The 24,192-nt window shown below is 40.1% G+C and overlaps 1 protein-coding gene across 3 annotated transcripts in view; it reads left to right on the forward strand.

Moving 5' to 3' along the window:
* The window catches only part of si:dkey-71h2.2 (low density lipoprotein receptor adapter protein 1-B), a 113,530-nt gene that overhangs the window by 86,618 nt on the left and 2,720 nt on the right, over positions 1-24,192 (forward strand). The window contains exons 5-9 of one of the 3 annotated variants that reach the window (XM_061886026.1): positions 10,108-10,180; positions 10,254-10,337; positions 14,252-14,379; positions 20,230-20,264; positions 24,060-24,088. In XM_061886026.1, coding sequence (XP_061742010.1) covers positions 10,108-10,180; positions 10,254-10,337; positions 14,252-14,379; positions 20,230-20,264; positions 24,060-24,088 — 349 coding nt within the window. The remainder of the gene's footprint in view (positions 1-10,107; positions 10,181-10,253; positions 10,338-14,251; positions 14,380-20,229; positions 20,265-24,059; positions 24,089-24,192) is intronic. The other 2 variants (XM_061886027.1, XM_061886029.1) reach the window with 2 other exon arrangements.

The raw sequence follows: 24,192 nt of genomic DNA on the forward strand, positions 1-24,192 counted from the left end.
AGGCGTTGAGGGGTTCCGGTTTGGTGACCGCAGGATTAGGTCTCTGCTTTTTGCAGATGATGTGGTCCTGATGGCTTCATCTGACCGGGATCTTCAGCTCTCACTGGATCGGTTCGCAGCCGAGTGCGAAGCGACCGGAATGAGAATCAGCACCTCCAAGTCCGAGTCCATGGTTCTCGCCCGGAAAAGGGTGGAGTGCCATCTCCGGGTTGGGGAGGAGATGGCACTCTGTCTTCATTTGTCATTATTTATACTTTCTGTGTAATATCAGTTAAATTTATGTTAAAAATCTGGTAGGGTTTTAAAATGCTCCCTTTGGTGTTGATTTTTAATCTATCAGAAGATGAAATGAAAAATTAAAACATTTAATTAAAGGATGTTAATTTAATTTACTCATTTTCCTCAACTCATGTACTAACATCATGTGGTTTATTCTGTGCATACAGTACAGGCCAAAAGTTTGGACACACCTTCTCATTTCAATGTGTTTTCTTTATTTTCATGACTATTTACATTGTAGATTGTCACTGAAGGCATCACCACTATGAATGAACACACGTGGAGTTATGCACTTAACAACAAAAGTTGAAACAACTGAAAACACGTTTTATATTCTAGTTTCTTCAAAATAGCCACCCTTTGCCCAGATTACTCTTTCGCACACTCTTGGCATTCTCTGGATGAGCTTCAAGAGGTAGTCAACTGAAGTGGTATTTACTTCACAGGTGTGCTTGATGCTCATCGAGAGAATGCCAAGAGTGTGCAAAGCAGTAATCGGAGCAAAGGGTCGAATAAACTATAATAGAAAACATGTTTTCAGTGATTTCACCTTTTTTTGTTAAGTACATAACTCCACATGTGTTCATTCATAGTTGTGATGCCTTCAGTGACAATCTACAATAGTCATGAAAATAAAGAAAACCCATTGAAATGAGAAGGTGTGTCCAAAGTTTTGGCCTGTACTGTACGTATGTAGCATCATCTACAACAAAACATGTGAATTTGGACTATTAATCAATCACATTAATTTAGGTGTTTCATATTATTTCAGCATTTTTTATGTGCGCCCAGAAAATGTGTCCCCAGTCATAAATACAACAGGAAATGTACAGATTATCAAAAGCATTTATTTGGGTAAGAAATGTCACAGGTTACATTCCCAACAACATCTTTGACGATCAAGTAACGTACCATGCATCCATACATCCATTTTCTACCGCTTGTCCCTTTTGGGAGTAATGTCCAAACAGGAAGTGTTGCCTTCACAAGGCTCATAGCTGAAATAAAAAATTGCTATGGCGACATCCAGTGGACACATTGAGAACAGCAGTTTTTTTCTTTCAAAAACTTTGGCTAATTTTTAAATTGAACAATCTCACCTCACGTTTGACACCTCTAGTTTAAGCGATCGAGTAATCCACAGCGAAATGTTAATCCACTCAAACAAGTGAATAATCAAAGTGGGTGTGTTTGCATGGCATCCAAACACACTTTGCTTAAATGTATTTCGGTTCCTTCTGTCTCTTGACTGGACGATCAAGCGCTAACCTTGCTCACTGAGTCTTTTTATTTAATGTACACATACCATGGGAGAATTTATGATTTTGTGGCCATTCTTCAAAAACCTTTCTTCCACTTATGCTTAATGGTTGTGTGAAACTATTTATTGGCAAACAACTGTGTTCACTCTTTTTAAATCCAAATGACAAAAGTAAGTACCCAAATGACCCTGATGGAAATGTTACGTACCCCAGTGACTTTGATGTGATAACATGCACAAAAGTTGACACAAACAGGTTTGAATGGCTAATCGAGGTTCCAATCCTCACCTGTGACCTGTTTGTTTGTAATTAAAGGCCTACTGAAACCCACTACTACCGACCACGCAGTCTGATAGTTTATATATCAATGATGAAATCTTAACATTGCAACACATGCTAATACGGCCGGTTTAGTTTACTAAATTGCAATTTTAAATTTCCCGCGAATGTCCTGTTGCGGAATGATGACGCGTGCTTGTGACGTTATTGGTTGGAGCGGACATTTTAGCCCAGCACCACTCACGGCTAAAAGTCGTCTGCTTTAATTGCATAATTACACAGTATTTTGGACATCTGTGTTGCTGAATCTTTTGCAATTTGTTCAATTAATAATGGAGACTATACAGAAGAATGCTGTTGGTGGAAAGCGGTGGATTGCAGCTGCCTTTAGCAACCAAAGCACAGCCGGTGTTTCTTTGTTAGTTGTGAAGTTTTAATATGGAACAGAGCGGTCAAGCGAACATGTTTCTCTACCACATGTCAACCAGCAAGTTTTTGGATGAAAACAATTGTGATATTAAGTCGGCTCTTACCGGAGACTTGAGCGGAGTTTGCGTCCTCCTGCATCAGCTGTCAAAAAGGCAGCTGTGGCTTTCTTGGCTCCTCCATATGGTTCCCCTCAGAGACACTGGCGGTGTTTCTTTGTTTGTTGTGACACTTTAACACAGAGCGGTCAAGCGAACATGTTTCTGTACGTCAACCAGCAAGTTTTTGGATGGGAAAATTGTGATATTAAGTCGGCTCTTACCGGAGACTTGAGTGGATTATGCGACTTCCTCCTGTAGCTGTCAAAAAGGCAGCTATGATCTTGGCTCCGTCTCAGAGACACTGGTGTTCACCGCAGCCCTCCGACTTTCAGGTATGACTTTATAATCTCACTAAAACACTAGTAACACAATAAGTAGATAAGGGATTTTCCAGAATTATCATAGAAAATGTGTCTAATAACATCTGAATCGCTCCCACTGTCGTCGCCATTTTTTTTTTTTTTTAGTGCTTCACTCTAACTTTCCTCATCCACAAATCTTTCATACTCGCTCAAATTAATGGGGAAATCGTCCCTTTCTCGGTCCGACTCGCTCTTGCTGCTGGTGGCTATGATTATAAACAATGTTCAGATGTGAGGAGCCCTACAACCCGTGACGTCACGCGCACATCGTCTGCTACTTCCGGTACAGGCACGGCTTTTTTATTAGCGACCAAAAGTTGCAAACTTTATCGTCGGTGTTCTATACTAAATCCTTTCAGCAAAAATATGGCGATATCGCGAAATGATCAAGTATGACACATAGAATGGACCTGTTATCCCCGTTTAAATAAGAAAATCTCATTTCAGTAGGCCTTTAATATGTGTGTATAAAAGGTCAGTGAGTTTCTGGGCTTCTGGCAGACCATTGCAGCTTTCTTCCAGTGCTGCACAGATGTTTCTGGATTCTGAGTCATGGGGAAAGCAACAGAGTGGTTAAAGGATCTGCGAGAAAAGGTAATTCAACTGCATAAAACAGGAACGGGGTATAAAAAGGCATCCAAGCAATTGAGAATGCCAATTAGCTGATTAAGAAGTGGAAAATGTGGGATTCTGTTCAAACCAAACCATGGTAAGGTAGACCAAGAAAGATTTCAGCCACAACTGCCAGGAAAATTGTTCGAGATGCAAAGAAAAATCCACAAATAACTTCAGTTGAAATACAGGACTCTGAAAAATTGTGGTGTGGCTGTTTCAAGATGCACAATACGGAGGCACTTGAAGAAAAATGGGCTGCATGGTCGAGTCACCAGAAGAAACCCATTTTTATGCAAAATTCACAAAGAATCCCGCTTACATTACGCCAAACAGCACAGAGGCAAGCCTCAAATTTTCTGGAACAAAGTAATTTGGAGTGATGAGACCAAAATTGAACTTTTTGGCCACAACCATTAACGTTACATTTGTAGAGGAGTCTATGATGAAAGGAACACCATTCCTACTGTGGAACACGGTGGCGGATCACTGATGTTTTTGGGATGGAAAGGCACTGGAAAGTTGGCCAAAATTGATGGTAAGATGAATGCACCATGTTATCAGAAAATACTGGAGGAAATGTTGCACTCATCAGCCCGCACATGGGACGTTTTGGACATTCCAACCCGACAACGATCCAGAACACAAGGCCCAGTCGACCTGTCATTGGCTAAAGCAGAACAAAGTGAAGGTTGCGGAGTGGCCATCTCAATCTTCTGACCTCAATATCATTGAGCCACTTTTGGGGGGATCTCAGTTCATGCAGGACAGCCCATGAACTTACAGGAACTGGAGGCTTTTTGCCAGGAAGAATGGGCAGCTTTGTCATTTGAGAAAAAAAAGAACCTTATCCACAACTACCACAGAGTACTTCAAGCTGTCATTGATGTTAAAGGGGCCAATACACAGTATTAACAACTGAGGTATGTAAACTTTTGATCAGGGTGATTTGGGTACTTTCTTTTAACATTTTGATTTAAAAAGAGTAAACACAGTTGTTTGCCAATAAATAGCTTCACACAACCATTAAGCATGAGTGGAAGAAAGGTTTTTGTGGTATCATTCATATTCTCTGAAGAATGGCCAAGAAATCATAAACTCTCCCAGGGTTTGTAAACTTATGAGCACAACTATAGCTGTCAACACTCAATATGTCCTCCAGTCACTCAAATACCGTATTTTTCGGACTATTAAGTCGCAGTTTTTTTCATAGTTTGGCCGGAGGTGCGTCCGGAGTGACTTATGTGTGAAATTATTAACACATTAGCGTAAAATATCCATCCAACCATCCATCCATTTTTTACCGCTTATTCCCTTTCGGGGTTGCGGGGGGCACTGGCGCCAATCTCAGCTACAATCGGGCGGAAGGCAGGGTACACCCTGGACAAGTCGCCACCTCATCGCAGGGCCAACACAGATAGACAGACAACATTCACACTCACATTCACACACTAGGGCCAATTTAGTGTTGCCAATCAACCTATCCCCAGGTGCATGTTTTTGGAAGTGGGAGGAAGCCGGAGTACCCGGAGAGAACCCACGCATTCACGGGGAGAACATGCAAACTCCACACAGAAAGATCCCGAGCCTGGATTTGAACCCAGGACTGCAGGAACTTCGTATTGTGAGGCAGACGCACTAACCCCTCTGCCACCGTGAAGCCGCGTAAAATATCAAATAATAATAATATTTATCTCATTTGCGGAAGAGACGAAGAAAATGTCATCAATCGTCACATACACGTCAACCAATAAGAATTTGGCGGGGGAGGGTGATGGCAGAAGTGCATTGTGGGTCATGGAATGCTAACTGCTATACGCTACATGCTACTGCCGTAGCTATTAAAGTGGATCATTTCCAATCCAATCCAATCCACTTTATTTATATAGCACATTTAAACAACAATAAAGTTTCCAAAGTGCTGCACAGCCATGTTAAAAACAATATTATGCTCCACCAATGACTGAATAAAACAAAAAATGAATACAAAAAAAACCAATAAAAACAATATAAAAACAAATATGATTAAAAACTATTTTAAAAGGTAAAATCAATTAAAACAGTAAAATAAAAATCAAAGTGTATAAAAAACACAGAGGACAACAGAGGACCACACAACTCACGTAGTGTTAAAAGCCAAAGAATAAAAGTGGGTCTTAAGACGAGACTTAAAACACTCCACTGTGGAAGCAGTTTGAACATGGAGCGGCAGAGTGTTCCAGAGCTTAGGGCCGACCACAGAGAAGGCCCTGTCTCCCCTGGTCTTAAGTCTGGTCTTGGGCACCACGAGCTGGAACTGGCTCTCGGACCTCAGAGCGCGCGCAGGAATGTAAATTTGGATGAGGTCCGAGATATATTGAGGTGCCAGTCCATGTAAAGATTTAAAAACAAACAGCAATGTTTTAAATTCAATTCTAAAATGAACAGGGAGCCAGTGCAAACTGTGAAGAATTGGGGTTATATGCTGGCGTTTCCTGGCCCCTGTTAAAAGTCGTGCTGCCGCCTTCTGGACTAACTGCAACCGGGAAAGAGCTTTCATCGTTGGCGGTAACTTATAAAAACTGAGAAGGGCTGAACAAAAATGGCACCGAGAAGGATATCATGTACTGCAGATTACAAGCTGGACGTAGTGAAATATGCAGCAGAAAACGGCGCATACCTTTGGAGTTGGCAGAGTTGTTTAGAAGCGACGTCGAGGAAGTAGATTTCATGGGATTTATCGATTAGGAGTGACCGATTGTTTGGTAAACGTATAGCATGTTCTATATGTTATAGTTATTTGAATGACTCTTACCATAATATGTTACGTTAACATAGCAGGCACCTTCTCAGTTGGTTATTTATGAGTCATATAACGTACACTTATTCAGCCTGTTGTTCACTATACTTTATTTATTTTAAATTGTCTATTCTTGGTGTTGGGTTTTATCAAATACATTTCCCCCCAAAATGCGACTTATACTCCAGTGCGACGTATATATGTTTTTTCCTTCTTTATCATGTATTTTCGGATACTCCGGAGCGACTTATACTCCGAAAAATACGGTACATCCACATGCAACACCAACGATTCCTTTTGTTACAAAATCCACACCCTAACGTTATTGTGTTGATTCCTATTATATAATTGATATATCATGTCCATGTTAGGCTTCACGGTGGCAGAGGGGTTAGTGCGTCTGCCTCACAATACGAAGTTCCTGCAGTCCTGGATTCAAATCCAGGCTCGGGATCTTTCTGTGTGGAGTTTGCATGTTCTCCCCGTGAATGCGTGGGTTCCCTCCCTAGTACTCCGGCTTCCTCCCACCTCCAAAGACATGCACCTGGGGATAGGTTGATTGGCAACACTAAATTGTCCCTAGTGTGTGAATGTGAGTGTGAATGTTGTCTGTCTATCTGTGTTGGCCCTGCGATGAGGTGGCGACTTGTCTAGGGTGTACCCCGCCTTCCGCCCGATTGTAGCTGAGATAGGCGCCAGCGCCCCCCACGACCCCGAAAGGGAATAAGCGGTAGAAAATGGATGGATGGATGTCCATGTTATTTCCAGATGAGTGTAATCTAAAGAATAGAAACAAAGTGATCACCTGCACTACAAAAATAGTTGACTTGTCTAAGACTTTCCTGCTGTGAGATGTTACATCATGTTGCTGGTCTACAACCTCTTGTTGACATCTTTATTTACACCAATTACATATAGTACTGATGAATATAATACGGAATATTGACATTGTTATAGCGATAAAATCCAAACAATACACATCCCAATGCAAAATTCGAGTTTTTTTCTCGCAATAACTGTTTTTTTTTCAAATAATCAGAATACTTATTTTTACTTACTTTTTTGTCCTTTCAGTATTTCTATTTTCATGTTAACTTTTTAAATGTCAATGTTCAATTCTTTCACTGGTTTAACGATGCACTGACTCTTCGTTATTAGACAATATACATGTAAGAGGGATGTGTACTATGGCTATGAGTTTTGTTTTTATTTTTTTTAATTTTTTTTGTTGTTGTTTTTTTTCCCCTTGGCCTCAGTCTGCACCCCCACTCCAGGGCCCAGGCTAAGACCGATTTTTTATTTTTTTTATTTTATTTTAATCTTCTATTCTTTTCTCCCCTCCCCCCCTGTTTACCTGTATGTCATCTTTTTTTTTTTTTTTTTTTTTTTTTGTAAGGGGCGCTGGAAGCCGGCAGACCCGTCAGCAATCCTGTTCTGTCTCCCTTTAATGTTTGTCTGATCTTGAATGGGATTGTGCTGAAAATTGTAATTTTCCTGAAGGAACTCTCCTGACGGAATAAATAAAGTACTATCTAATCTAATCTAATCTAATCTAATCTAATTAATACCAAAGACAAAGATGGCCTTCATTTTTCAAAGGGCATAAAAACATTTTTTGGATTCCTTTTTCCCCCCACATTTTTATTGCTCAATTTTTTTTTAATCTTTAGTCATGATTTTCTTTTTCCTGGTGACCCTTTTGAAGGCCTTTTGGATGAGTAAAATAACTTATTTTGTGCAAATATATATGAATTGATGACTGGGATATCATTCGGCCTTTAAACGGTCCAAATATACATTAATAGTTTAATATGTTTAATATTTTTGTCTACAGTTTAAGTTAATAAAGATTTGAGCAAAAAACAAAAGTAATAAAACATTTTAAATGAAAGAATTAAGAATTGAAAAAATTTTAATTTAACATGTAAAAAACCATCCATCCATCTTCTTCCGCTTATCCGAGGTCAGGTCGCGGGGGCAGCAGCCTAAGCAGGGAAGCCCAGACTTTCCTCTCCCCAGCCACTTCGTCCAGCTCTTCCCGGGGGATCCTGAGGCGTTCCCAGGCCAGTCGGGAGACATAGTCTTCCCAACATGTCCTGGGTCTTCCCCGTGGCCTCCTACCGGCACATGCAAAAAACCCTCATAGGAAAACGGTGTGTCATTTCTCTGTCTGGCACTCGTCGAAGGCGGACGCTCCCTTCCCTTCTCCTTTATCTCTCCTGCTTACTTCTTTATTTTGGCTTTCTTGTAACCTTTTTTTCCACTGCTCTCCAAAATCTGAACAATGGAATTGATCAACTTACCTCAACGAAATTGACCAGATCTCAGGTTCGGGTGAACCGGCCTGTCTTTGATGGAACAGTTTTTGCTGGACACACAGAAAACTCTTGGGAGAAGATGCCTGGCAAACATTTCAGTCAAGGAGGTTGAAGATACAGTATCTGCCTATTCGGAACCATGATAACAAGACATCTACTGATTGCAGTAAACGTTGCCGCGGTGTATCGACAAAGTGGAAAATGCTTGCAGCCGTTTAATGTACCCCAAAGCTGCCAGACTCAAGCTGCACTCAGAATTTTACAAGTTTGGACTAAATTGCAAACTTGATGACATCTTGGAGACACCATATGCTCTGCATAGCGAGGTATGATATATTTGGGGACCAGAAATAGACAGAGTGAACAGTTTAAATTAGTTTTTGCTCGATCAAACACAAATATTTTATACTGGATTGTTTTACCTGCATGCAAGCGACGTGGCATGGTCGTGCGGCAAAGACGCAACCAACTCCTTCACTGTCTCTCATGGACATACACCTGTTGTTGGACTGACTGACTGTGTTATCGCTTTTGCAACAAGCTGCATGAATTGAATTTACCATGAACGTGGACAAGTTGAACAAGTTGAAAACCGTGTTCGGGTGTTTCCATTTATTGGTCAATTGTACGGAATATGTACTGTACTGTGCAATCTACTAATGAAAGTTTTAATCAATCGATGCAGGCTTACACACACAAGGATCCATGAAAAATACACACACACACACACACACACACACACACACACACACACACACACACACACACACACACGCGTACCCCATCCCACGTCATGAACGCTTAGTATGACGGAAAACGGAGCAGCGCGCCTAGTGGCTGGCAGCTTTGGGCTGGAAGCCCGCACGCTCTCTTTCTATTGCAAGTCTTGTGGGTTCTGTGTCAACATGTGTATAAGTGCTTCGCCTATTGAGTTGAATTTCTCGGCCCCAGTTTGTAACCACCCCATAGGAGATCGACTTCTTTTTAACTGATCCTCCCCCCGCGTTTACCTTCTTCCCACCTTTTAGGGCTTGTAAGCGTTCTTGTTCTGTTACTCTGTAAAATGCTAAATGTTGTTGTACTTGTGCAATGACATTCACAATTTTTTTGACCTACTGAATCAACACAATAATATTTATGGCCCAAAATATAGTAAAAAATTACTGAGAAGACAGCAAAGTCATTCTTTGTACCCTGAGGGATAGGTTGAGGTACCACCGTAGTGAGGTTAAGAAATATTACATTTATTTTAGGGGGAAATCCTATATATATGAACAATAATTGCAATTTTGCATCAATAAAGCTGTATATACAAACTAGTAATTTAACAACGTTTCAGAATTTTAAGAAAAAAATATTTAGCACATTTTATTTTGTTATTTTGTACCAGTAACTTGTTTTTGCTCAAACAATTGTATGTAATAAAGAGAATAGGGAATTCATTTAAATATTGTTGATATTGTTAAATGGTCAATAGTACACTCCATAAATAAACGAAAAATAATTACAGTTAATACTCATGATCAGTATTAGTATCGACTTGATCTCACTCATGTATGATGAGTATTGGTATCGACTTGATCTCACTCAGTATCGGCAGCATAAATCCCTGATGGGAATGTCCCGAGTTGTGAGTTATTTGGAGTGGTGATTGTGTAACTAATGGCTTCAACTGTGTTGGGATTGCAGGCCCAGGCTGTGACATTAACAGTGGCACAGGCCTTCAAAGTAGCTCTGGATCTTTGGGAGATGTCCCAGGAAGGCGAGTGACACACCTGTGACATGTCCTCCCACTACTTGGTTGTTTGATTTGATCTTTATTTTTGTTTTTGTAGACAAAAGTAAGAAGGCAAGAAGCGCATGTTGTTCCTGTGCAGCCGCCGATCATGAGACAACAGTCAGTCAGTGTGTTTCAGCAGGTAACCTCATCATTGTCCACCAGAGGGAGCCATTGTTTTTTCTGCTGCTCTATTCCTGTCTCAGCCACCAGATGTAGCTATTTTTGTTATGACAATATTCTTGCCTCAGCCACCAGAGGGAGCCATATTTGTTGTAACTATATTCCTGGCCAAGCCACTAGAAAGCCATTTTTGTTAGGACTATATCTTTGCCTCAGCCAGCTTAGGGAGACATTTTTGTTAGGGTTATATTTTTGCCTCAGCCTCCTTAGATAGACATTTTTGTTAGGACTATATACCTGTCTCAGCCACCTGAGGGAGACATTTTTGTTGTAACTTTATTCCTGTCTCAGCCACCTCAGGGAGCCATTTTTGTTGGACTATATTCCTGTCTCAGCCACCATTGGCAGCCATTTTTGTTATGACTTAATTCCTGTCTCAGCCACCTCAGGGAGCCATTTTCGTTAGGACTATATTCCTGTCTCAGCCACCATTGGCAGCCATTTTTGTTAGGACTTAATTCCTGTCTCAGCCACCATAGGGAGCCATTTTTGTTGGGGCTATATTCCTGTCTCAGCCACCATAGAGAGACATTTTTGTTAAGACTATATTCCTGTCTCAGCCACCGTAGGGAGCCATTTTTGTTAGGACTATATTCCTGTCTCAGCCACCATTGGCAGCCATTTTTGTTAGGACTTAATTCCTGTCTCAGCCACCATAGGGAGCCATTTTTGTTGGGGCTATATTCCTGTCTCAGCCACCATAGGGAGCCATTTTTGTTAGGACTATAGGCCTGTTTCAGCAACCATAGGGAGCCATTTTTGTTGGGACTATATTCCTGTCTCAGCCACCATAGGGAGCCATTTTTGTTGGGACTATATTCCTGTCTCAGCCACCATAGGGAGCCATTTTTGTTGGGACTATATTACCGTCTCAGCCACCATAGAGAGCCATTTTTGTTAGGACTATAGTCCTGTCTCAGCAACCATAGGGAGCCATTTTTGTTGGGACTATACTCCTGTCTCAGCCACCATAGGGAGCCATTTTTGTTAGGACTATATTCCTGTCTCAGCCACCATAGAAGGGCAATTTTTGTTAGGACTATATTTCTGTCTCAGCCACCATAGGCAGCCATTTATGTTGGGACTATACTCCTGTCAGCCACCATAGGGAGCCATTTTTGTTAGGACTATATTCCTTTTTCATCCACCATAGCGAGCCATTTTTGTTAGGACTATAGTCCTGTCTCAGCAACCATAGGGAGCCATTTTTGTTGGGACTATATTACCGTCTCAGCCACCATAGCGAGCCATTTTTTTTAGGACTATATTCCTGTCTCAGCCAGCATAGGGAGCCATTTTTTGTTGGGACTATATTCCTTTCTTATCCACCATAGGGAGCCATTTTCGTTAGGACTATTGTCCTGTCTCAGCCACCATAGAGAGCCATTTTTGTTGGGGCTATATTCCTGTCTCAGCCACCATAGGGAGCCATTTTTGTTAGGACTATAGGCCTGTTTCAGCAACCATAGGGAGCCATTTTTGTTGGGACTATATTCCTGTCTCAGCCACCATAGGGAGCCATTTTTGTTGGGACTATATTCCTGTCTCAGCCACCATAGGGAGCCATTTTTGTTGGGACTATATTACCGTCTCAGCCACCATAGAGAGCCATTTTTGTTAGGACTATAGTCCTGTCTCAGCAACCATAGGGAGCCATTTTTGTTGGGACTATACTCCTGTCTCAGCCACCATAGGGAGCCATTTTTGTTAGGACTATATTCCTGTCTCAGCCACCATAGAAGGGCCATTTTTGTTAGGACTATATTCCTGTCTCAGCCACCATAGGCAGCCATTTATGTTGGGACTATACTCCTGTCTCAGCCACCATAGCGAGCCATTTTTGTTAGGACTATAGTCCTGTCTCAGCAACCATAGGGAGCCATTTTTGTTGGGACTATATTACCGTCTCAGCCACCATAGCGAGCCATTTTTTTTAGGACTATATTCCTGTCCCAGCCACCATAGGGAGCCATTTTTTGTTGGGACTATATTCCTTTCTTATCCACCATAGGGAGCCATTTTCATTAGGACTATTGTCCTGTCTCAGCCATCATAGGGAGCCATTTTTGTTAGGACTATATTCCTGTTTCAGCCACCATAGAGAGCCATTTTCATTGGGACTATATTCCTGTCTCAGCCACCATAGAGAGCCATTTTTGTTGGGACTATATTCCTGTCTCAGCCACCATAGGGAGCCATTTTTGTTAGGACTATATACCTGTCTCAGCCACCTCAGGGAGCCATTTTTGATAAGACTCTATTCCTGTCTCTGCCACCATAGGCGGCCATTTTTGTTGGGACTATATTCCTGTCTCAGCCACCATAGAGAGCCATTTTTGTTAGGACTATATTTCTGTCTCAGCCACCATAGGCAGCCATTTTTGTTGGGGCTATATTCCTGTCTCAGCCACCATAGGCAGCCATTTTTGTTAAGACTATATTCCTGTCTCAGCCACCATAGGGAGCCATTTTTGTTGGGACTATATTCCTTTCTCATCCACCATAGCGAGCAATTTTTGTTAGGACTATAGTCCTGTCTCAGCCACCATAGAGAGCCATTTTTGTTAGGACTATATTCCTGTCCCAGCCACCATAGGCAGCCATTTTTGTTGGGACTATATTCCTGTCTCGGCCACCATAGGCAGCTATTTTTGTTAAGACTATATTCCTGTCTCAGCCACCGTAGGGAGCCATTTTTGTTAGGACTATAGGCCTGTCTCAGCCACCATAGAAAGCCATTTTTGTTGGTACTATATTCCTGTCTCAGCCACCATAGGCAGCCATTTTTGTTAGGACTATATTCCTGTCTCAGCCACCATAGAGAACCATTTTTGTTAGGACTATATTCCTGTCTCAGCCACCATAGGCCGCCATTTTTGTTAGGACTATATTCCTGTCTCAGCCACCATAGAGAACCATTTTTGTTAGGACTATATTCCTGTCTCAGCCACCATAGGGAGCCATTTTTGTTAGGACTATATTCCTGTCTCAGCCACCATAGAGAACCATTTTTGTTATGACTATATTCCTGTCTCAGCCACCATAGGCCGCCATTTTTGTTAGGACTATATTCCTGTCTCAGCCACCATAGAGAACCATTTTTGTTAGGACTATATTCCTGTCTGAGCCACCATAGGGAGCCATTTTTGTTAGGACTATATTCCTCTCTCAGCCACCATAGGCAGCCATTTTTGTTAAGGCTCTATTCCTGTCTCTGCCACCATAGGGAGCCATTTTTGTTAAGACTCTATTCCTGTCTCTGCCACCATAGGCGGCCATTTTTGTTGGGACTATATTCCTGTCTCTGCCACCATAGGGAGCCATTTATGTTGGGACTATATTCCTGTCTCAGCCACCATAGAGAGCCATTTATGTTGGGACTATATTCCTGTCTCAGCCACCATAGAGAGACATTTATGTTGGGACTATATTCCTGTCTCAGCCACCATAGAGAGCCATTTATGTTGGGACTATATTCCTGTCTCAGCCACCATAGAGAGCCATTTATGTTGGGACTATATTCCTGTCTCAGCCACCATAGAGAGCCATTTTTGTTGGGACTGTATTCCTTTTCTCATCCACCATAGGGAGCCATTTCCATTGGGACTATATTCCTTTTCTCATCCACCATAGGGAGCCATTTTTGTTGGGACTATATTCCTGTCTCAGCCACCAGAGAGACCTTTTTTTTTGTAACTATATTCCTGCCTCAGCCACCAGATGGAGCCATTTTTGTTAAGACTATTATTCTGTCTCAGCCACCAGATGGAGCCACTTTAGTTAAGACTATTTTCCTATCCCAGCCACCAGATAGAGCCATAGTTTCATGTGTGACCGTACTCTCTTTCAATCCATGTGTTCCTGTTCCCTCAGACCCGAATGCGTGCTCGTCCGTGGGCGTGGACACGAAGCTTCGTCGTCCCTTCCTGTCCACCTTCATCAGCTCCCTGTCGCCTTGCAGCAGCCCGGCTAGAAGGCGACCAATCCAACATGACTCCTGGGTATGTCAACTTTACGTTTTACCTGACATATTGTTACAATTTGGAGACATATTTTCTTTGTTGTTCACCAACTTCAGAATAGTGATGTATAAAATAAAATGTATACACATGCTTTTTGATAGTAACATTATTGGACATATGTTTCTGGACTAATGTTGAGACAGACTTTTGATTAGGTGAGTCTTGATAAAACGTTCCGATAGATACTGACATTAGAGCCTTGAGTATTGCCCGATATTGATAATAACCCATACTTGCCAACCTTGAGACCTCCGATTTCAGGAGGTGGGCGGGGGTGGGGAGGGGGCGTGGTTAAGAGGGGACGAGTATAATTCACCAACTCGAGTATTTCATATATATTAAATATATATATATGTATGAAATACTCAATTTTCAATGAATTCTAGATATATATATTTATTTTATTATATATATAAACAAAAGAAATAGACGGCACCTATCAAATACACAGTAATAAAAACACAGTTGTTCTACTAACTGTACTGTGCTTGCTGGTTACTAAAAAAAAAAACAACAACAACAACACTTACCTTTCACTATTTGAGTAACCTTTGTTCTGCCATTTGCGTACTGGCGAGAGTCACTTGCCGTCAGGTACCCAAGACCACGTAAATCGTTGGCCAATCAAAAGCAACCTCATAACGCTAGAGCCAACATTCACCAGGAGATGGGAACCAACAACATAGAATCACTCTATTACAGACGGCGTCGCCATGGCTGTAACCTCCTAATTTTTCTGCTTCGTCTCCTTGTGTGTGCAGTTTTTTTTATTAACATCCGTAGATGTTGTAACGTGATCGGGCAGGCAAGCTGTTTATATAACAGGAAAGCGGACGTGAAAACAGGCTGTCCCCACTCATGCCCGCATGGAGCTGGAGGGGGCGTGAATTTCGGGAGATTTTCGAGACAAAATTCCTTCCGGGAGGTTTTCGGGAGAGGCGCTGAATTTCGGGAGTCTCCCGGAAAATACGGGAGGGTTGGCAAGTATGTAATAACCTAATATATATTAGCACGAGTCTTAGTCCATACTTGTAATATTTTGTAGTGTGGAAGGTTACAACATGTCTGATCAAGTGAAATTAATTAAACAATGAAAAACAATAACCTATTAACTTTTTTGAATGGATTTATGCTAAGTTGAAGTAGAGTATTATTTTGATTTTGGCGACACCTAGTGGCCACAATAGCTAAGGACACATTTGTTACTGGATACTTTTGAATACACTTCTGCCGAGGAGATTTTTATATAGACGTTATAGTTAACTATGATGATTGTTTATATTGACAAATCACATTGCAATATTTTTCAATTAGCACACTTACTGTATTTTACAGACTACAAGGCGCACTTGAAATCCTGTAATTTTCTCAAAAATCGACAGTGTGCCTTGTAAACCGGTGCACCTAATGTACGTAATCATTCAAGTTGTGCTTACCCACCTCAGAGCAATTTGATATGGTACATGGTGTAATAAGTGTGACCAGTAGATGGCAGTCCACACATAAGAGATGTGTGGACTGCAAGATGACGCCAGGATCGTGACCAAAACGTTGATGTTTCATTTAGAATATAGAACATTACACACTGCACAAAAAAATGATGTTATTGTTTTGGTAAGACACAAATGTGGACTGCTTGATGGATTGTTGCAGCATTACGGCTACCATAGTCAGACGTACTGTGCTTCATCATACAGGTTTTGTTATGGCTTCTGTATAAGGAACCCAAATGGCACCTGTTAGACATATCTGGCTGTTCTTTACAATGTGATATGCAAAACCTGTTGGTTCCAACTGATGTGTAGTTGGGATCTGCATAAGTCCCGAAAATGTGTACGCGTCCGCCATTGTAGTCATCAAGCTCCTTCTTTTTGGCAATCCTCTTGTGGGGCATTTGTCCTCTTCTGTTGCCTTTTATAATATAAACTAGCATATAGTTCTAACATATCTGTCAGTAGACTTGCTATGGAAGCGCGGTACTTAAAATATGACAAGGACAAGACGCTGTCTAAGTAAAGGCGCGTAAATAAGACTGGCCAGACAATGGCTCATTCTGAAGAGACATGAAGTTGGTCAGTAAAAATAATCTAAACAATAATATACGAATAACATCATCTAACAATCCATCCATACATACATCCATCCATTTTCTTCCGCTTATCCGAGGTTGAGTCATGGGGGCAGCAGCCTAAGCAGGGAAGCCCAGACTTCCCTCTCCCTAGCCATTTCATCCAGCTCCTCCCGGGGGATCCGGAGGCGTTCCCAGGCCAGCTAGGAGACATAGTCTTCCCAATGTCTCCTGGGTCTTCCCCGTTGCCTCCTACCGGTCGGACATGTCGGGGGGGCATCCTGATCAGATGCCCGAACTACCTCATCTGGCTCCTCTTGATGTGGAGGAGCAGTGGCTTTAGTTTGAGCTCCTCCCGGATGACACCCTATCTCTAAGGGAGAGCCCCGCCACCCGGCAGAGGAAGCTCGTTTCGGCCGCTTGTACCCGTGATCTTGTCATTTCGGTCATAACCCAAAGCTCATGACCATAGGTGAGGATGGGAACTTAGATCCACCGGTAAATTGAGAGCTTTGCCTTCCGGCTCAGCTCCTTCTTCACCACAACGGATCAATACAGCGATCCACTCTTCCCTCACTCGTGAACAAGACTCCGAGGTACTTGCACTCCTCCACTTGGGGCAAAATCTCCTCCCCAACCCGGAGATGGCACTACACCCTTTCCCGGGCAAGTATCATGGACTTGGACTCGGAGGTGCTGATTCCCATCCCAGCCGCTTCACACTCGGCTGCGAACCGATCCAGTGAGAGCTGACGATCCAGGCCAGATGAAGCTATCAGGACCACATCATCTGCAAAAAGCAGAGACCTAATCCTGCAGCCACCAAACCAGAACCCCTCAACGCCTTGACTGCGCCTAGAAATTCTGTCCATAAAAGTTATGAACAGAATCGGTGACAAAGGGCAGCCTTGGCGGAGTCCAACCCTCACTGGAAACAGGTCCTACTTACTGCCGGCAATGCAGACCAAACTCCGACAATGATCATACAGGGAACGGACCGCCACAATAAGACAGTCCGATACCCCATACTCTCTGAGCACTCCCCACAGGACTTACCGAGGGACACGGTCGAATGCCTTCTCCAAGTCCACAAAGCACATCTAGACTGGTTGGGCAAACTCCCATGCACCCTCAAGGACCCTGCCGAGAGTATAGAGCTGGTCCACACTTATTAACAATAATATACTAATAACATCATCTAACACTTCGAACCAGGGGTCGGGAACCTTTTTGGCGTAGAGAGCCATGGAAGCCAAATATTTACAAATGTATTTTCGTGCCAGCCACATATTTTTCAACACTGAATATAACTAAATGCATGCATTTTTAAGAGTAGAGGATAATACGTATCTTATTCTTTTTAATAACATTGTTATTCTGAAGCTAACCAATAATAGATAAAATACTTCTTACCATTAATGGGGGCATAGCTCGGTTGGTAGAGTGGCCGTGCCAGCAACTTGAGGGTTGCAGGTTCGATTCCCACTTCCGCCATTCTAGTCACTGCCGCTGTGTCCCTGGGCAAGGCACTTTACCCAACTGCTCCCAGTGCCACCCACACTGGTTTAAATGTAACTTAGATATTGCGTTTCACTATGTAAAGCGCTTTGAGTCACTAGAGAAAAGCGCTATGTAAATATAATTCACTTCACTTCACACTTCACTTCTTGAACAGGTGCGGCAGAAAACGGATGGATGGATTAAAATGCATGACAATATTTTATATTTTGAACTTTATTTTTGACACTGATTACCAGCGGAATTATTCATTACTTATCGCGTTAAGCAATGTCAGCTAAGATTTATCTGAGAGCCAGATGCAGTCATCTGGCTGTAGACATAGTTTCCCTACCCCTGCTTTGAACGAAGAACCACCATCACATTTTTCTCAAGGAAGTGTTTTAAATGTAGAAAATCTGCATTTTGTATGACAATATACCTAAATAGAGTGGCAGTGTGCCTGAGTGTCTGAAAAATGTGATATCAGTGTTTCCCCCAGAAAATGTGTTAGTTAAGGTGGTGTTTCTCCTGGGGTTAAAGGGTGGGTGGATGTAAGAAACAGCATACCATCACGTCTCCATCTCATAGACTACAGACTACGGTGAAGTAGGCCGGCATCGTCGCGTGAAAAAGCCTCCAATTTTTGGTTGTGTTTTCCGTTCCAAATGCTGAATGACGATATACTATGTATATCTCGATATTTTTTCCGTAAAGTGAAACAATACGCAAAAAAGTCCTACTTACCTGAGATACTAAGTATGTCATTATTATGACTTAGTAAGTAAATATTTTGACTTACTAATTTACTAAGTCAAAATAATGACTTACTAAGTCAAAATAAATACTTAATAAGTCAAATTAATGACTTACTTTGAGTAAGCGTTTGCAAATAGCGTTCGAAAAGTGTTAAAAGTGGGGCCACATGCTGACATATGCTCAACTCATCATACTTAATTTATAACAGCATTTGTAGTCGATTTTTATTATGTAAATGTTGTATTTTTATCAACATATCATAGCAGAAACTTGCCATTGAAAACTAGGCTGCTACATTACTAAAGATTAATGTAACTATAGCTGAAAAAATAGGAGAGACTATTCATTCCTGAACACCATGGAGTTCATTTAGGCTTTATGATGCAGTTACATTATTATATCAACTATCAGAGACAGCTTCTGGAAACTCTTCATTTAACATAATGTCATTTTTTTGGCTGCTTTAGCACAACTCAATCAACACAGAAAAAGGTAAAGTGAAATAACTGAGTTGTTAACTGTAGGTCAATAATAGCTAAAAGCTAATTAGCCTTCACCTCAAGGACTGTAAGCGAGCTGAGCTGCCGCTTATTATTCTAGAACGTCAACGGACTCATAGTGATGTTACTCGTAGTTGACTGGGAGGTGTTTATTATAATTTGGGGAGAGTCCGCTGCATTATGCTTACCTGCTAAACATCTTTCTGCTCACTCCACCGTCTCTCCTCTCCGTCTGCCTGAGCACTGTTAAATACGCTCTGAATACGCACTGCTGATTGGCTCTTACCGCTCTGCGTGTAACCAATCAGATGGTTCTGCGGGTGGGACAATGCTGGGTGCTGCAGAGACATACTGACAGAGGCAGAGGCAGAACTAAGCGAAGCAGCTTGTTAAGACTTCAGTTTAGGTGGTGCCTTAACAACAAAGGGCTGCGGGAAACCCTGTATATTATGTACGTCTCACTTGTGTGCTTAGCTGTTGTGTAGCTGCTAGCTTCTACTATCTTATAACATAGTAAACACCTTGCAGGACTGTTGTATCAAGAGTTTATTTGGAGAGTGGAGATGCTAGACGATATCAAACTTTTTTGCATATTTGGGATGTTATCCACTATCAATATTGGATCAGTAGACTCCTATTTTTAATACTGTGTGCTTTCTTTTAATGATTATAATATAAAAAAACAACAATTTGAGGCGGTATTTATATTCATATTTCCTAATTGTATCTTCATCAAGCTCATGGTAAACAGAAGGATGCAGGAGATAGCGTCGGCCGCTAGATGGCAGCAAAAATCACCTTTCTTTCTGAACTGCTTTCATTTGCGTCAGACATGAAATATATTAACAAATGTACCTTTTTAGATGAAAATGATAAAAATATAAAGTTATTAAAAAAATAATGATGCCCCATTTTGTTCATTGAGCGTTTTGTGCAATTCAAAAAAACAACACAAGCTGGACCTTAATGAATGCATCTGTTGATTTTGTTGTTGTTGTTGAACAGGATGTGGATGACGGAGCGGATGACGCAATCTCAAGGTGACCTTCCAGTAGCATGCTAACATGTGTAGCTTATGACAATAAGGGCATTTCAGTCAAGTTAAAACATTTTTTACCTTTGCTACAACCTAGATCAGTGGTTCTCAACCTTCAAGTACCCCCTAATCAGAGCAAATTATTTTTGGTTGAAAAAAAAAAAAGAGATAAAGAAGTAAAATACGGCACTATGTCATCACTTTTTGATTTATTAAATTGTATAACAGTGCAAAATATTGCTCATTTGTAGTGGTCTTTCTTGAACTATTTGAGAAAAAAAGATATAAAAATAACTAAAAACATGTTGAAAAATAAACAAGTGATTCCATTATTAATAAAGATGTCTACACATAGAAGTAATCATCAACTTAAAGTGCCCTCTTTGGGGATTGTAATAGAGATCCATCTGGATTCATGAACTTAAAGGCCTACTGAAATGAGATTTTCTTATTTAAACGGGGATAGCAGGTCCATTCTATGTGTCATACTTGTTCATTTCGCGATATTGACATATTTTTGCTGAAAGGATTTAGTAGAGAACATCGATGATAGAGTTCGCAACTTTTGGTCGCTAATAAAAAAGCCTTGCCTGTACCGGAAGTAGCAGACGATATGCGCGTGACGTCACGGGTTGTAGGGCTCCTCACATCTGAACATTGTTTATAATCATAGCCACCAGCAGCAAGTGCGATTCGGACCGAGAAAGCGACGATTTCCCCATTAATTTGAGCGAGGATGAAAGATTCGCGGATGAGGAAAGTTAGAGTGAAGCACTTAAAAAAAAAAAAAAAAAAAGGCGACAGCTCCAGGCGACGGCAGTGTGAGCGATTCAGATGTTATTAGACACATTTACTAGGATAATTCTGGAGAATCCCTTATCTGCTTATTGTGTTAAAAAGTGTTTTAGTGAGATTATAAAGTCATACCTGAAAGTCGGAGGGCTGCGGTGAACACCAGTGTCTCTGAGACGGAGCCAAGATCAAAGCTGCCTTTTTGACAGCTACAGGAGGAAGTCGCATAATCCACTCAAGTCTCCGGTAAGAGCCGACTTAATATCACAATTTTCCCATCCAAAAACTTGCTGGTTGGCGTAGAGAAACATGTTCGCTTGACCGCTCTGTGTTAAAGCTTCACAACAAACAAAGAAACACTGGCTGTGTTTCTGTGCTAAAGGCAGCTGCAATCCAACGCTTTCCACCAACAGCATTCTTCTTTATAATCTCCATTATTAATTGAACAAATTGCAAAAGATTCAACAACACAGATGTCCAAATTACTGTGTAATTATGCGATGAAAAGAGACTACGTTTAGCCGTAAGTGGTGCTAGGCTAATATGTCCGCTACAACCCGAGACATCACAAACACGCGTCATCATTCCGCGACGTTTTCAACAAGAAAACTCAGCGAAAAATTTAAAATTGGAACTTAGTAAACGTATTGTTGGATTGTTGTGTTGCAATGTTAAGATTTCATCATTGATACATAAACTATCAGACTGCGTGGTCGGTAGTAGTGGGTTTCAGTAGGCCTTTAATTCTAAATATGAATGTAAGTTCATAAACTGTGAAAAAATACAACAATGCAATATCCAGTGTTGACAGCTAGATTTTTTGTGGACATGTTCCATAAATATTGATGTTAAAGATTTCTTTTTTTGTGAAGAAATGTTTAGAATTTAGTTCATGAATCCAGATGGATCTCTATTACAATCCTCAAAGAGGGCACTTTAAGTTGATGATTACTTCTATGGGTAGAAATCTTTATTTGTAATTGAATCACTTGTTCATTTTTCAACAATTTTTTAGTCTTTTTTTTTTCAAATAGTTCAAGAAATACCACTGCAAATGAGCAACATTTTGCACTTTTAAGCAATTTAATAAATCAAAAACTGATTTTTAGTTATTTTTATATATATTTTTTCAAAAATAGTTCAAGAAAGACCACTGCAAATGAGCAACATTTTGCACTTTTATGCAATTTAATAAATCAGAAACTGATTACATAACTTTCAACAAGTTTTTAGTTACTTTTATATCTTTTTTTCCAAAGAGTTCAAGAAAGACCACTGCAAATGAGCAATATTTTGCACTTTTAAGCAATTTAATAAATCAAAAACGGATTTTTAGTTATTCTTATATATTTTTTTTCAAAAATAGTTCAAGAAAGACCACTGCAAATGAGCAATATTTTGCACCTTTGTGCAATTTAATAAATCAGAAACTGATGACATAACTTTCAACAAGTTTTTAGTTATTTTTATATCTTTTTTCCAAATAGTTCAAGAAAGACCACTGCAAATGAGCAATATTATGCACTTTTAACCAATTTAAAAAATCAGAAACTGATTTTTAGTTATTTTTATATTTATTTTTTCCAAATAGTTCAAGATTACTGCAAATGAGCAACATTTTGCACTTTTATGCAATTTAATAAATCAGAAACTGATGACATAACTATCAACAAGTTCTCAGTTATTTTTATATCTTTTTTTCAAAATCGTTCAAGAAAGACCACTGCAAATGAGCAATATTTTGCACTTTTAAGCAATTTAAAAAATCAGAAACTCATTTTTAGTTATTTTTATATATATGTTTTTCCAAATAGTTCAAGAAAGACCACTGCAAATGAGCAATATTTTGCACTTTTATGCAATTTAATAAATCAGAAACTGATGACATAACTCTCAACAAGTTTTTAGTTATTTTTATTTTTATTTTTTCCAAAGAGTTCAAGAAAGACCACTGCAAATGAGCAATATTTTGCACTTTTAAGCAATTTAATAAATCAAAAACTGATTTTTAGTTATTTTTATATTTATTTTTTCCAAATAGTTCAAGAAAGACCACTGCAAATGAGCAACATTTTGCACTTTTATGCAATTTAATAAATCAGAAACTGATGACATAACTATCAACAAGTTCTCAGTTATTTTTATATCTTTTTTTCAAAATAGTTCAAGAAAGACCACTGCAAATGAGCAATATTTTGCACTTTTATGCAATTTAATAAATCAGAAACTGATGACATAACTCTCAACAAGTTTTTAGTTATTTTTATATCTTTTTTTCCAAAGAGTTCAAGAAAGACCACTGCAAATGAGCAATAATTTGCACTTTTAAGCAATTTAATAAAACAAAAACTGTTTTTTAGTTATTTTTATATATATATTTTTTCAAAAATAGTTCAAGAAAGACCACTGCAAATGAGCAATATTTTGAACTTTTAAGCAATTTGATAAATCAAAAACTGATTTTTAGTTATTTATATATATATTTTTTCCAAATAGTTCAAGAAAGACCACTGCAAATGAGCAACATTTTGCACTTTTATGCAATTTAATAAATCAGAAACTGATGACATAATGCTGCATTTTACTTATTTATCTCTTGTTTTCAAGCAAAAATGCTTTGCTCGGATTAGGGGGTACTTGAATTAAAAAAAATGTTCACATCACTGAAAAAAGGTTGAGAACCACTGACCTAGATGACTATCACATGTCTTGCCCCCTCTGCTGGTCAACAGGAGGTACTTGTACTATTTAAACTGAATGTGGAATCATTCAGCTGATACTGGGCCTGTTGTAATGAAAACACCTGTCGTTTCCATGGCGACGGCAGTCTACCGACTTGAATATTTCATTAGCACTAGCATCCACGCTAATGTTACAGTCAATTAGCAGTAAGGAAAGTATAGTACTGTTTCTTTAAGAGCTGGATGTTGCAGAGTACGACCTCTGGACTTTTTCCTGTATCATTTGTGTCTTAATAGTGATTTATTTTGACTTGTGTTACTTTTAGCAGCATGGAAGTAGAAGACTCATGCACCGGTAAGCTTTTTTCCCTTTTAAAAAAAACACTTGAAAATCATTTCCTATTAGTCATAATTTATTATAACCCCATTTTCCTTAATGTGGTAGTCATAATATTAGGT

This window comes from Nerophis ophidion, linkage group LG24 (assembly GCF_033978795.1).
Source record: "Nerophis ophidion isolate RoL-2023_Sa linkage group LG24, RoL_Noph_v1.0, whole genome shotgun sequence".
In the NCBI taxonomy this organism is placed as follows: domain Eukaryota; kingdom Metazoa; phylum Chordata; class Actinopteri; order Syngnathiformes; family Syngnathidae; genus Nerophis; species Nerophis ophidion.